This window comes from Octopus sinensis, linkage group LG27 (assembly GCF_006345805.1).
Source record: "Octopus sinensis linkage group LG27, ASM634580v1, whole genome shotgun sequence".
Lineage (NCBI taxonomy): Eukaryota > Metazoa > Mollusca > Cephalopoda > Octopoda > Octopodidae > Octopus > Octopus sinensis.
Genome location: NC_043023.1, coordinates 20,122,137 through 20,135,699, shown reverse-complemented (window position 1 = coordinate 20,135,699; position 13,563 = coordinate 20,122,137). Strand labels below are relative to the sequence as shown.

Sequence of the window (13,563 nt, the reverse complement as noted above, 5' to 3'; positions counted from 1 at the left end):
CAGTGTTTCTACAGCTGGATGCCCTTCCTAACGCCAACCACTCCGCGAGTGTAGTGGGTGCTTTTTACGTGCCACCTGCACAGATGCCGGGGGGGGGGGGGTCTGGCATCGGCCACGATCGGTTGGTGCTTTTAACGTGCCACCGGCACGGAAGCCAGCCAAGGCGGCGCTGGCATTGGCCACGTTCGGATGGTGCTTTTTATGTGCCACCGGCACGGAAGCCAGTCGAGGCGGCGCTGGCATTGGCCATGTTTGGATGGTGCTTTTTATGTGCCACCGGTACAGAAGCCAGTCGAGGCGGCGCTGGCAACGGCCACGTTCGGATGGTGCTTTTTATGTGCTACCGGCACAGGTATCATCATCATCATCATCATCATTTAGCGTCCGTTTTCCATGCTAGCATGGGTTGGACGGTTTAACTGGGGTCTGTGAAGCCGGAAGGCTTCATCAGGCCCAGTCAGATTTGGCAGTGTTTCTACGGCTGGATGCCCTTCCTAACGCCAATAGTATCACAACTACTATTTCCATGATTAATTGAAAACAATGTGGATCAATAAGCATTAGCTTTGACAATAATCGCAATGCTAAGGGCTTAATCCTGCTTCGAGCACAGCATCTACATTTGCTGCTGTCATGCACATTGATGCAACCAAGATGCAGCTCAGTTGACATGACACGTCTCCTGACACTGAGGTGCGTCCAGTCTATTCACGGCCCGCTCTTAAAGGTCCCTATACCTGCTACAATTAACCCATTAAAGAGGAGGCTGAACTTGAACAGAGATACCAGGAAACACTGCAAGCCATCTCATCCGAGGCTCCTAACAACACTGTCGGCCCCACTGCACTGGATGGTATTTTATTGGCTCTGAAAGGAGGAGGGTTGAAATCAGGAGTCGACCCTGATGAAAGTTGAAAGCATAAATGCAGAGCCAGAAAAATACCACAAAGCCCTTAATCCGATGATCCAACAACTCCAGCCATTCACTACCAGTCACCATCATCATTTAGGGTTGGGTGGCTTGACAGGATTTGACCAGCCCCAAGGTCTGTGCAGGCCTTCACAGTTAGCTGTAGCAGGGTTTCTAGGGTTGGATAAGCCAACCACTTTACAGGGAGTGCTAGGTGATTTTTTCTTGACAGCAGCATTTGTAAGGGCCCTAAATAAGTCACAAGGAAAGACCCCTCAACAGGGAAGGAGTACAGCATTCAAAGAGGTGGCTTTATGCCAGATATTGACAATAAAGGGGCAGGAGCAGGTGCCTTGGTAAAGGGGAGACATACGGTCATAAGGTAGGCGGGAATGGTTAGCACACCAGCCAAAATGCTTAATGGCATATCACCCACCTACACGTTCTGAATTCAAATTCTGTTGAGGTCATCTTTATCTTTCATCCCTTTGAGGGTTGATAAAATAAATACCAGCTGAACACTGGGATTGATGTAATTGACTCACCCCTCCCCCGAAATTGCAGGCCTTGTGCCAAAATTTGAAACCTAAGTCAAGAGAGTATGGCTACTCAATTTGCATAACAAGTTATCGATCAATGCATGCACCACAGACAGGAAAAAACAGAAGAGAAATGGATTTACTTACGTTCCATCAAGGGCTCGGACAGCATCTTCTGCATCCCTGGGATCTTCAAACTCCACAAAGGCAAAACCAGAAGGGTTGCGAGCAACCCAGACGTTCCTCAGCGGGCCATAGTAGCAGAATGCCCGTTCAATTTCCTTCTCGGACGCATCTCTCGGTAGGTCTCCAACGTAAATCTTACAATCCATTATCTAGACCTAGGAGGGAGGATGAAGAAGGGATGAAAAAGGGGAGCGAGAGGGGGGGGAAGGAAGACATTCAAAGACCTTGCAATAACCATGGGAACAACGAGAGCCTCTGCTAGACTGACTTGCTAGATACAGCAACTAAAGCTTCCTCCAAATTACAAAGATAGGCAAAACAGACAATGGAACGTGATGAGGCAAGCTCTCATCAAAGCATCTAACCCATGCCAGTGTGGAAAATGGATGTTAAATGATGACATGTCATTATGAAGATGGTGTTTGGAACATGATCAGTTTGAAATAGGGAAGTTTCTATCAGAACCAGGGGCAAGCTCAGGCAAGGTGATATCTGAGGGAATAATATTTTGTTTTCCCAGAAGGACACGCATAACTGAGAGCTACAGCCCTCAGGGGACACTACCAACCTACCTCCTGAGACAAGCATAGCCTGAAAATTCACAATATAGGAATGATTCTACGTGGCACTTCAATCTGCCAGAAATAGTGAAATCTCCCACCAATCACAACCAGTTTTACAACAAAGACACAAAAGAAGAGATCCATGTAGTGTTAGAGAACCCCTGCCTTGATCAATGATATAATCAGTCAAAGTTGATCCTGACATACAACAAACACCTGGAGAGAAAACACGAGAGCTAATGTGGGAACTTCTACAATCACCGTTTGCCAGCCTCGTCTGGCCCCTGTGCCAGTGGCATGTAAAAAGCACCCACTACACACACAGAGTGGTTGGCATTAGGAAGGGCATCCAGCTGTAAAAACACTGCCAGATCAGACTGGAGCCTGGTGCAGCCTTCTGGCTTCACAGATCCCCGGTCGAACCATCCAACCCATGCAAGCATGGAGAATGGACGTTAAACGATGATGATGATGATAATTCATCACCTGAAAGCTTCCACCTTTTGCATTTTCTCGTTTTGCATGTAGAGACTTTTTCATTTTTCTGAGTGTCAAATCAATACACTTGCATGTTGTTCATACACACACCTGTCTTCGTCTTTTGCTTTTCTATAAATTTCAATTATATACACACACGCACATATTTTGTATTTGATGTGTCTAATTTGTTTATCCCAAAAATTGCTTCCATACCTGCTCAACCTGATCCCTCTTATACCGTTTCTTTACCTCATGGAATTGATTCCCTGGAAAGACATTGACGCCTATGTTTGAATCTTTTGAGCACTACTGTCTTCTATATAGACAATCTCTGGATCTCATCTGTGAACTATACACATACATCTACGCACACACGCACGACAGAAATAGTGGGTCATATATTTATTATAGGCTTACAGCTGTTTCAGATTGTGTTTGAATGCATTTATGAAAAATACAGGGAACTACTATCCCAAATACACACACATTGGTACCACATGTAGATTTCTGCCACTCCAACAACCAACTCACCACATATACATAATTACTATGACTGCTTACATATAAACACCACATGACAAACAAAATCACCACCAACACTACCACTGGAGAGAAAGAGAGAGAGAGAGCAAGGCGCGCATACACACACACACACACACACCTAGTATATACTGGTACCACATGAAAACAACAGTTCCTTTCCAAGGACCTAGTCATGGGATACACCACCACCACATCTCTTTCGTAGTCATTCAGCCACCAGCTCTTTTGCAGCACATCAACTGCCTTTCATCCTTGGGGGATCTATTAACCCTTTAGTGTTCGCATTATTCATCCAAAATTAATGCTTTTACATCCACATTGTTTTGAACTAACCAGGCATTATCTTGTAGCTATGAGATTTTGATGAGGTAGCTGTTAATTTTTAAAATGACATTGTAGGGTCGGTGTGAGAGACCAGATCTGGCCAGTTTGAACATAAAACAGACAGAATACTTTTGGCCGGATATGGCCGGTTTAAATGCTAAAGGGTTAAATTACCAGTCAAGCAATAGAGTTGATGTTAACACACTTCAAGCAAAAACTACTGGCGTTGTGTCTATAATAAAGACACTACTAATACTACTACTACTACCAGCACCACAGCCACCAGGAGATAAAGAGACAAACTGACATAATGGTATTCATGTATAAACAGTTCACATTCCACTCCAGAGGCACAGGCACACCTCTATTCATATTACTACTACTACTAACTTGCATGACACACATTGTGACATCATACGACCAGTACTAACAGGAGAGTGAGGGGGGGCATCTAACACACATATTGGTAAGACATGTAAACAACTCTGTTCCACCAACTGCACAATTACAACTCCTTGTCTCTGTATCATCATCATTTTAACATCTGCTTCCTATGCTGACTTGTGTTAGATGGCTTGCTAAGAGCTGACAAGCCAGACGACTACACAAAACTCTATTGTCTGTTTTGGTGTGGTGTCCATGGCTGGATGCCCTTCCTAATGCCAACCACTTTACAGAGCGGCAATGGGTGCTTTTTAGCATGGCACCAGCAAGACAGAGAGAACCCTCAACTGGGCAGTGAATAGTAATGAGGGGGTCACTTTGTGCCAATTGATGAGAGGTTAAAAAAAAAAAAAGAGGGATACGGATAGATGCCTGGATGCAGAAGAGGTATAAGAATATTAGTTGGAAAACAATGGAGAGAGAGAGAGAAAAGGAGAGAGAGATGGTGGTGGAGATGTGTCAGGACAAGTTACCACTATTGTGAGAGGGATATCTGACATGTATACTGGTACCACATGTAAACTTTCCATCTTGTAATGGCATTCACCTGGAGGTGGTTACAACGACTTCCTATTGAGTTCACGGCATCAAGGACCAAAGCACTACATGCATGTCTGTAGGCGGCCAATTCGGCAGATTGTTGAAGCCATTCCTAGTTCCAGCAACAAATGCCAAAGATTCATGGGCCAGAAACGAGCTCTATATCTGCTTTGACTATTGCAAGCCACGTCTTCAGCTGACAACCTTTCTGCTTACGCCAACCCAGGGGGAAGGATCTGGGGCTGTTGCCTTCAGGATGAGTTCCTGACGGGAGCACCACAGCACCTGACCAAATCACCAAAGTCTCCTCGTCAGAAGAGTTCCCTCAAGAAGTGAGAGACCAGGGCAAGCATAAAGCTGTTGGTTTGAAATGCAGTCTGAGAAGACAACAAATACAGAAGCGATTGAAGATCTCCAGCAACACGCACGCATTCGCCAGGTCACAAAATTTTTTTTCCCACAAGAGTTCTGGACCCCAGCCAGGAACTCAATTGCATACAGCCACTCAGAGCTCAACTCAGGAATCGAACTTGTGACCTGATCACTAAGTCACGTGCCTTCACAAGAGTTATAATAGATCAAATATAACAGACTAGCAGCATAGCCTGGCGTTGCCCGGGTATGTAAGAGCCCCTAGTAGGCAATGACTAATCCCAATCTAGTCCTTTCCCTCTAGGGAACGAAGGCGCATGTGTAGGTTGCAATGTCTTCTCTTCACTCGAATACTTCTGTATATACGATATTCCTAGCTGTCCCTTTGGGCGATAAAAAGGTTGAGTTGTGTCCCCTAGACAGAAAATGTGTTGCATATAAAAAGCTTAGATTCTCGACCCCATGTCGAATTTATCGATTCTTTTCAGAACTGGGGGAACGTTTCAAAATTTTTGCTGAGTTAGTTTTGAATTATGACATTGGGCTATGTGTGTGTCAAGTTTCATCAGAATCGGTTGAAAGCCGTGGTCAGGGTGAGGGTACAACCTCACAGACACACAGACAGACAAACTGCCGTTTATATAGAGAAAGATAACCAAATTTCTCCAAATCATACCTTATTCTGGTAACACACACACAAAGAGGGAGAGGCACAGACGATATAAATTTAGACAAGTGGTTGCTTCCAGCATGTATGACCTATTTCTCAACGCCTAAGGCACGTGATCCCTTAACTGTGAGAAATAGTCGATTTATGGCCGTAGAATCTACTGTGCCAGATACGCAAAAATTGGGACGAGGTGGTCACGGCTGGAACAATCTAGACACTTGCAAAACTAAATCTAGATTAAAATTCTTCCACGTGTTTATCAAAGCCACAGACACACACGCGAGCTAGAGAAAAGAACCTCTACCATCTTTTAGCCGCCGACCCCTTTGAATCGTATTTTACTAAGGTGGGCCCCTGTAACCTTTCGATTTTTAAAAATTCTCTTTTAAAATATTATTAGAAATTTAAAAAACAAAAAAAAAATGCTAAAATATTTTGTGAATTGTAGAAGTATCACAAATTTATTGGATAAATTTTAACACGAAAAATTCGTGGCCCCCACCCTCAAGGACCACATGGACTTCAGTTGAGAACCACTGTGATCTGTGGGGCCCATCTAGAAACAACAATGGCCTAGGGTTAAAAAAAACAACTCCGTATACCACCACCACCAAGTATCATTACTGAATATTAGTCAACCATGGCAGAAGAGGGAGAGTAGGAGGAGAAGGGAAATGTGGCGAAGGAGGGGAGAAAGATGAAGAGATATGTAGTGTAGGAGTAGGAGGAGGTGAAAGATGGTAACCTATACCAACGAGGAAGGGGGGAGGAGGAGAGGAAAGAGTAAAAAGACCAGAGCGAGGGGGAAAGATGTGAAGGAGAGGTCTGTGTAGAAAAATATATATATATATATATATATATATATATATATATATACATGCACACACACGCACATATACATACATACGTGAATATATAAACACGCGGAGTGAAGAATTTATAAATTACTTTAGCAGAAACAATAAGCTCCTATGTTTATTGTAAATAAAAACCTCCACATTAAACGAAGGCCAAGTGCGTGCATGAGTGTGTATATGCTATATATATATATATATACACATACATGCGCACACACAAATGGCTATTTAGCTTGACCTACATATTCAACAATAGACGCGAGCACACACACATTTGATATATGTATTTATGTATAAACGCAACTATATGTTCAAACATAAATACATCTATATAAATCTTTATATATGTTTATACATATACGAATGTATGGGTATATATATCCATATAAGCATACACAGACACGTATAAACATCTATATATACACACAAATCCAATATTAAAAACCAGGCCATTTACCATTTCATTAACACACGTGTGTATGCATACATATACACACACACACACACAATTCAAAACATTTTTGCACATTGAAATAGTAGCAAGGTCACTAGGCCTGCTAGATATAGCAGCCTAGTGCCCTTCCTAACAACAAGAGGGTAGACTGGAGAACGACGTAGGCGTAAATATGAGGCGGGAAGGCTGAATATATTAAAGCAGGTGGTCATGATTGGAACGGCTGAATCAGAGGGTTGCAACGTATACAATTATATATACACACATATCTACAATGAAGATGTAGCATTTGATAAATTACATGCTGAAAATATACATACACACACACGTACATACAGATATACATAAACGTAACTGTATTAGATAAACTATATACAATACTGCACACACTGGAAAATTATATATATATTATACATATATACATTTAATACTGCACAACTTCTACAGTTGAACAATGACATAACCCTTAGACACACCTCAATATACATACATATATATACACGCACACATTTATTACTATAGTGAGCACTACATCTACACACACCAAGAATTCATTTGGCATTAATTTAAACACCTTAATACCATAACGCAGATATACAAACCTATTTAGTAAAATAACCAGAGTGGTTCTTTCAGCATTTACACAGCCAAACTACAATACAACCACTGTTCGTTGTTGTTATTGTTATTATTATTATTAGTAGTAGTATTTAACTGCTTATAGACACATTCTACACACGTGTATATATGAATACACACAAAATAACACATTGCTATTAGTGAGCACTTACAAAAATTCGACATTAATTTACACAACCTAGAATCATAAGACATATACACACATCAACCACAATAGGACACACATATATATATATATATATATATCCACATACACACACGCACATCTAATATATACAAAAATTCAACACTATCCATGCTACGAGTTTTCGTTTCAACACACACACATAGATAGATACATAAAAATATCAGTTTATTTTCCACGAATTTGCTCATTTCCAACATCAAAACCTTCACCGATCCTTTCTTTACAACTCTCTTCCAAATTTTATAGCCATTTTGCTTAGACTTCTATAGAAAACCCGCAGAATAAAAAAAATAATAATAAAAAAGAGAAAGCGAAACCATTGTTCGGTGTCGGCCATTAATGACTAGACACCACGATGACGACGACGACGGAGGCGAAGAACGAATAAACGGACATCTTTTTTTTTATTTATTTAGTCTCTGGTTGAATTATTCAAGTTCCTAGAAAATAGCCAGTCGTTTAATAACTGAGATATACGTGAATAAATCCGGTGGGTCTCCTGGCGAGAAGCAGGCCTGGAAAACGGCGAGATAGGAGCTAGAAAGAAAGACAGACGACGACCAAGCGCCTGCCCGCCATTAATAACGACTACAGCGAACATGGAGAGAGAGAGAGAGAGAAATGCGAGTGTTAAGGGCTTCGTTTGGTATATATATATTCGTATAAAAAGGAGCCTTTCCTTTAATAGATGATAAAAATATGTAATGAAAATCTGGGATTAGTCAGGTCGGGGTTAAGGGAGCCGTAGTAAAGTTAAAACAATTGGGTTCAAAGTCTACCTCTCCCCCCTCCCCTCTCAGTCGTCGACATTTACAAACGAGACACACAACATGGAGAGAAAAGCCAGGCCGCAGTTTCGACAGCGAAATTAAAGACTTCGCATTACATATAGTCATATAGGAGGACCCTAGGTTAGTAGGTGATATAAATATTTAGTGAAAATCTGGGGTTAGTTAAGGGGCAGGGGTTAAAATGAAAGCTGTAGGTCTGAGACGCACCCCCACCCCGTCTCACATGGCGAGATGACGACAGCGGAAAGTAAAGGTTTCGCATGACACGCGCATAAAAAGGACCCTCGTTTCATAGCTCAAACAAATATTGAATGAGATTTGGGGGAGGGGGTCATCTTTTGCAAAGTTGGGGTTTGTAGCTTTTCACGGAGCCCTAAAAAGAATTCACACACAAAAATAAATAAATAAATAAAAACCCAGACGATGTCGCCATTTTGAAGGGGACACATGTAACATGAGAAAAGCATAGAGCACACGACAGTATTGGCAGCAAAATTAAGGACTTTGTATGATATATATATATATTCCCATAAAGAGACTCACTTTAAAAGCAGGGACATGGGTTAACTGGATCTGTAAGGGGGGGAGGGCACTTTTAAGATTTAAGTTAAGTCTGAAAATATTTTTTTTTTTTTACAGGTTTCCCCTTTCCAAAAGAATAGGGCTAATAAGTGGGTTTCACTGAGTTAGGGTTCTTCCGCCTTGACAAACAAACGCTGTCGCTATTATGAACGACACATGTAATGAGATGGGGAGAAAAAAAAAAAAAAAAAAAACAAGGATTTCGACACTAAAATTAAGGGCACAATCAAAATTCAATCATTGACAGAACATTTGGGGACGGGGTTTGCAAGACCGTTTTTAGGCATGGGCAGCTGCCTCAAGATCTATGCATCCTCTGGCTTACTGTCAAGACCTATAAGACCCAGGGCATTCACCCCTCGAGATGGTGGGGTTCTCAGCAGTTTAGAAACCCAATTCTAATGTATTCTGTGGATTACTGTCAAATTCTATAGGGTGCAGTGCATTGACTTGCCTGGGGAGGGTGCTCGGAGTCTAGGCGCCCCAATTCTGATCTATGCATAGTGTGACTGTCAAAGAAAAATACTATAGGGTCCGATGCATTGGTTTGTTCGATGGCCTGTAAATACTATGATGTCCCTGATAAGGGGCCAGAAAGAGTGTAAATGTTTTACACAAGTAGGTTCCCAAATAGTGTCGGGACACATTTAATGAGGAAAACAAACATGCAACAGTTTTCACACCGAAATTAAGGGCTTCTTTTTATAGGAATATATATTCCCATAAAATGGCCCTTGTTCGAAAATTCATTCAAATATTGGGAATTTATTTCGAAGATTAGGTAATTAAAGAATCGGTATCCTTAAAAATAAACAATTTTGGACATGAAGGGGCCAAAACCCGAAACCCGTCCACAAGAGGGGGAGGATTCACATGGAACACGAGATACAAAAGCAAACAACAGTTTCCACAGCAAAACTAAGGGCCTTGTATATTTAATTCTCATATAAAGACCCTCCTTTTGTGGCTGAGACAAATACAGACAAACCCTTTCGGACGTTTTGGGGGTTAAAACTGCATCTAAGAAAGGATAGAAAATACACAATTATTGACAAAGGGTCGCTCCGAGCACAGGAAATTTTGAGCGGCAAAATTAAGGGCACGATACATGTGTTTACTTATCGATCACATGGTTCCAGGTTCGGTACCACAACTTGGCATCTTGAGCCAGTGGCTCCGGCCGATTAAAGCCTTGGTAGACGGAAACTGCGTGGAAACCCGCCGTGTGATTATGAAAGTACCAAAACCAGATATTCAAAGAACCAACTTGTTCCAGCTTATTTGACTGCGGCCATGCTGGAGCAATATCTTGAAGAATCATCGTCGAACGAATGGACCTTAGTACCCTTAGTATCGGGGGAATTCTTTCGGTCTCTTTTGCCGACCCGCTAGGCTGCGGGGACGTAAACAAACCAATACCGGTTATGAAGCAGTGATGCGACCGTCACACGACAGGCTTCTTTCAGTTTCTGTTATAAAAGCTATTCGCAAGGCTTTGGTCGGCCTGGGGCTATAGAAGACACTTGCCCAAGAATCATGTGGTTGGGAAGCAAACCTCTCAACTATAGTATATATGTGCGTCTTCTCCGACAGCACTTGATAACTGGTGTTTGTTTGTTTACGTTGAAATTTTGGGTTACTACTTAAGAGTGGTCCGGTGCGCGCACTCGCGCTAGCTAGTCGTGACTAGTCGATCCTTACTTTGTTTAAAGAAAAATTATTTGTTTTATTTACTTTGCAGGATAGTCGTACAATCGACTAGTCACGACTAGCTAGCGCGAGTGCGCGCACAGGGACCACTCTTCTTAAGTAGTACCAATGACCGGTGTTTGTTTGTTTACGTTGAAATCACTTAGCTCCTCGGCATAAACAACCGCTAGATTAAACACTAGGCGACTTTAAAAGTTTTACATTCAAAGGCGGTGCTCCAGCATGGCCGCAATTCAACGACTCGAAGATATATTTGAAATGCTGTCGTCCGGAACCGGAGAATTTTGGAAGCAAAGGTACAAGAGATAAAAAGACGAAAGTGAAGAATAGGAGTGGCTGTGTGGTAAGTAGCTTGCTTACCAACCACATGGTTCCGGGTTCAGTCCCACTGCGTGGCATCTTGGGCAAGTGTCTTCTGCTATAGCACCGGGCCGACCAATGCCTTGTGAATTGATTTGGAAGACGGAAACTGAAAGAAGCCTGTCGTATATATATATATATATATATATATATATATATATATATATTATATTACCATATATATATAATATACTATATATAATGTACCATATTATATATGTATATATATATATTATGCATATGTACCATATATATATATGTATATATATATGCATATATATGTACCATATATATATGATATATGTACCATATATATATGCATTATATATATATATATATATATGTACCATATATATATGCATATATATATATATATATGTACCATATATATATGCATATATATATATATATGTACCATATATATATATATGTACCATATATATATGCATATATATATATACATATATATACCATATATATATGCATATATATATATACATATATATATATGGTACATATGCATATATATATATATATATGCATATATATATATATATATGCATATATATATATATATGTACCATATATATGTATATATATATGCATATATATATATTATATATATATGCATATATATATATATTTACCATATATATGTATATATATATGTACCATATATATATATGTATGTATATATATATATTATATATATGCATATATACATATATGTACCATATATATGTACCATGTGACCCCCCTTCGGTCAGACACTGACCATGGGTTTGCACCTCTGGTTGTTTTATGGAAGACCAGCAGTCGCCCATGCATACCAGCCTCCCCTCTCCACGCCTCTGATGTTATCCAAGGGAAAGGCAAAGGGGCCAATTACAGCTTGGCACCTGTGACGTCGCAACTCATTTCTACAGCTGAGTGAACTGGAGCAACGTGAAATAAAGTGTCTTGCTCAGAACACAACACGCAGCCCGGTCCGGGATTCGAGCTCACAACCTCACGATCGTAAGCTCGACGCTCTAACCACTGAGCCATGCATATATATGCATATATATATATATGTACCATATATATGTATTATATATATGCATATATATATATATATATATATGCATATATTATATATGTACCATATATATGTATATATATATGCATATATGTATATATATATATTCATATATATTATATATGTACCATATATATGTATATATATATGCATATATGTATATATATATGCATATATATATATATATATATATATTATATGCATATATATGTACATATATATATATATGCATATATATATATATGTACCATATATATGTATATATATATATGTATGCGTGTGTGTGTGTGTTTGTGTGTCTGTGTTTGTCCCCCTAGCATTGCTTGACAACCGATGCTGGTGTGTTTACGTCCCCGTCATCTAGCGGTTCGACAAAAAGAGCCCGATAGAATAAGTACTGGGCTTACAAAAAGAATAAGTGCCGGGGGGTCGATTCGCTCGACTAAAAAGGCGGTGCTACAGCATGGCCGCAGTCAAATTGGACTGAAAAAGTAAAAGAGAGTCGGAGCGAAGATAATGAAAATGGAGCTTAATTAAGAGGAGGCAGACGATCGTTTGGTAGGGTTAATTAAGGACTTAATATCATGTTTATTTCCATAATATACCAGCGTTAGATAACCAAGATATATTGAGGGAAACGAGTGGATATTTTGTGAGATTATGGCTCAGAAAACGATGAAAATTAAACATAATTATTGGCGGAGATTTGGTCAGAAGTCGCCATGATTTGAAGAAAACACGAAGCATAGAAATTGGGCAAGAAATTTAAGGCCTTTAGGTAATTAATATTCTTCTAAAAATTAGTGTATTTAATGGATGAGACTTTCCTTGACGAGATGTGGGTGATTTCGAGGTTGGTAAAGGTTTAGAAAGATGTTAAAATAAGCCATGACTTACGTAGGTTGGGATCCAAAACGACAGACAAATGGACGACACGCTGTTCACTGAAGAGAAACAAATTACCCAGCATGCACAGCGAAGGCAGCGTTTGCTTTCTCCTCCCTCTACTCAACCACTCACTCACTCCTTTTTCCTTGTCTTTCACCCTCCATCTCTCCTCCCAATACACAACCGTTCACTCAGTGTCTCCTTCTTTGTCTTTCACTTTCGCCCTCTACTCAACCTCTCCCTCTCTCCTTTTTCCTTGTCTTTCACTTTCACCCTCCATCTCTCCTCCCAATACGCAACCGTTCACTCTCTGTCTCCTTCTTTGTCTTTCACTTTCGCCCTCTACTCAACCTCTCACTCCCTCATTTGTCTTTGTCTATCACTTTCACCCTCTACTCAACCTCTCACTCTCTCCTTTTTCTTTGTCTTTCACTTTCACCCTCTAT

The 13,563-nt window shown here is 40.4% G+C and overlaps 1 protein-coding gene across 2 annotated transcripts in view; it reads right to left on the bottom strand.

Annotated features, from left to right (window-relative positions):
- LOC115225433 (serine/arginine-rich splicing factor 7) overlaps window positions 1-13,283 on the bottom strand; it is a 40,177-nt gene extending 26,894 nt beyond the window's left edge. For both annotated transcript variants that reach the window (XR_003882934.2, XM_029796395.2), the window contains exons 1-2: window positions 13,127-13,283; window positions 1,597-1,790 (exon numbers count right to left, since the gene is read on the bottom strand). Coding sequence is in view for 1 of the 2 variants with exons in the window: in XM_029796395.2 (XP_029652255.1) it covers window positions 1,597-1,781 (185 nt within the window). In the remaining variant the exon portion in view is untranslated. The remainder of the gene's footprint in view (window positions 1-1,596; window positions 1,791-13,126) is intronic.
- Between the last annotated feature and the right edge of the window lie 280 nt (window positions 13,284-13,563).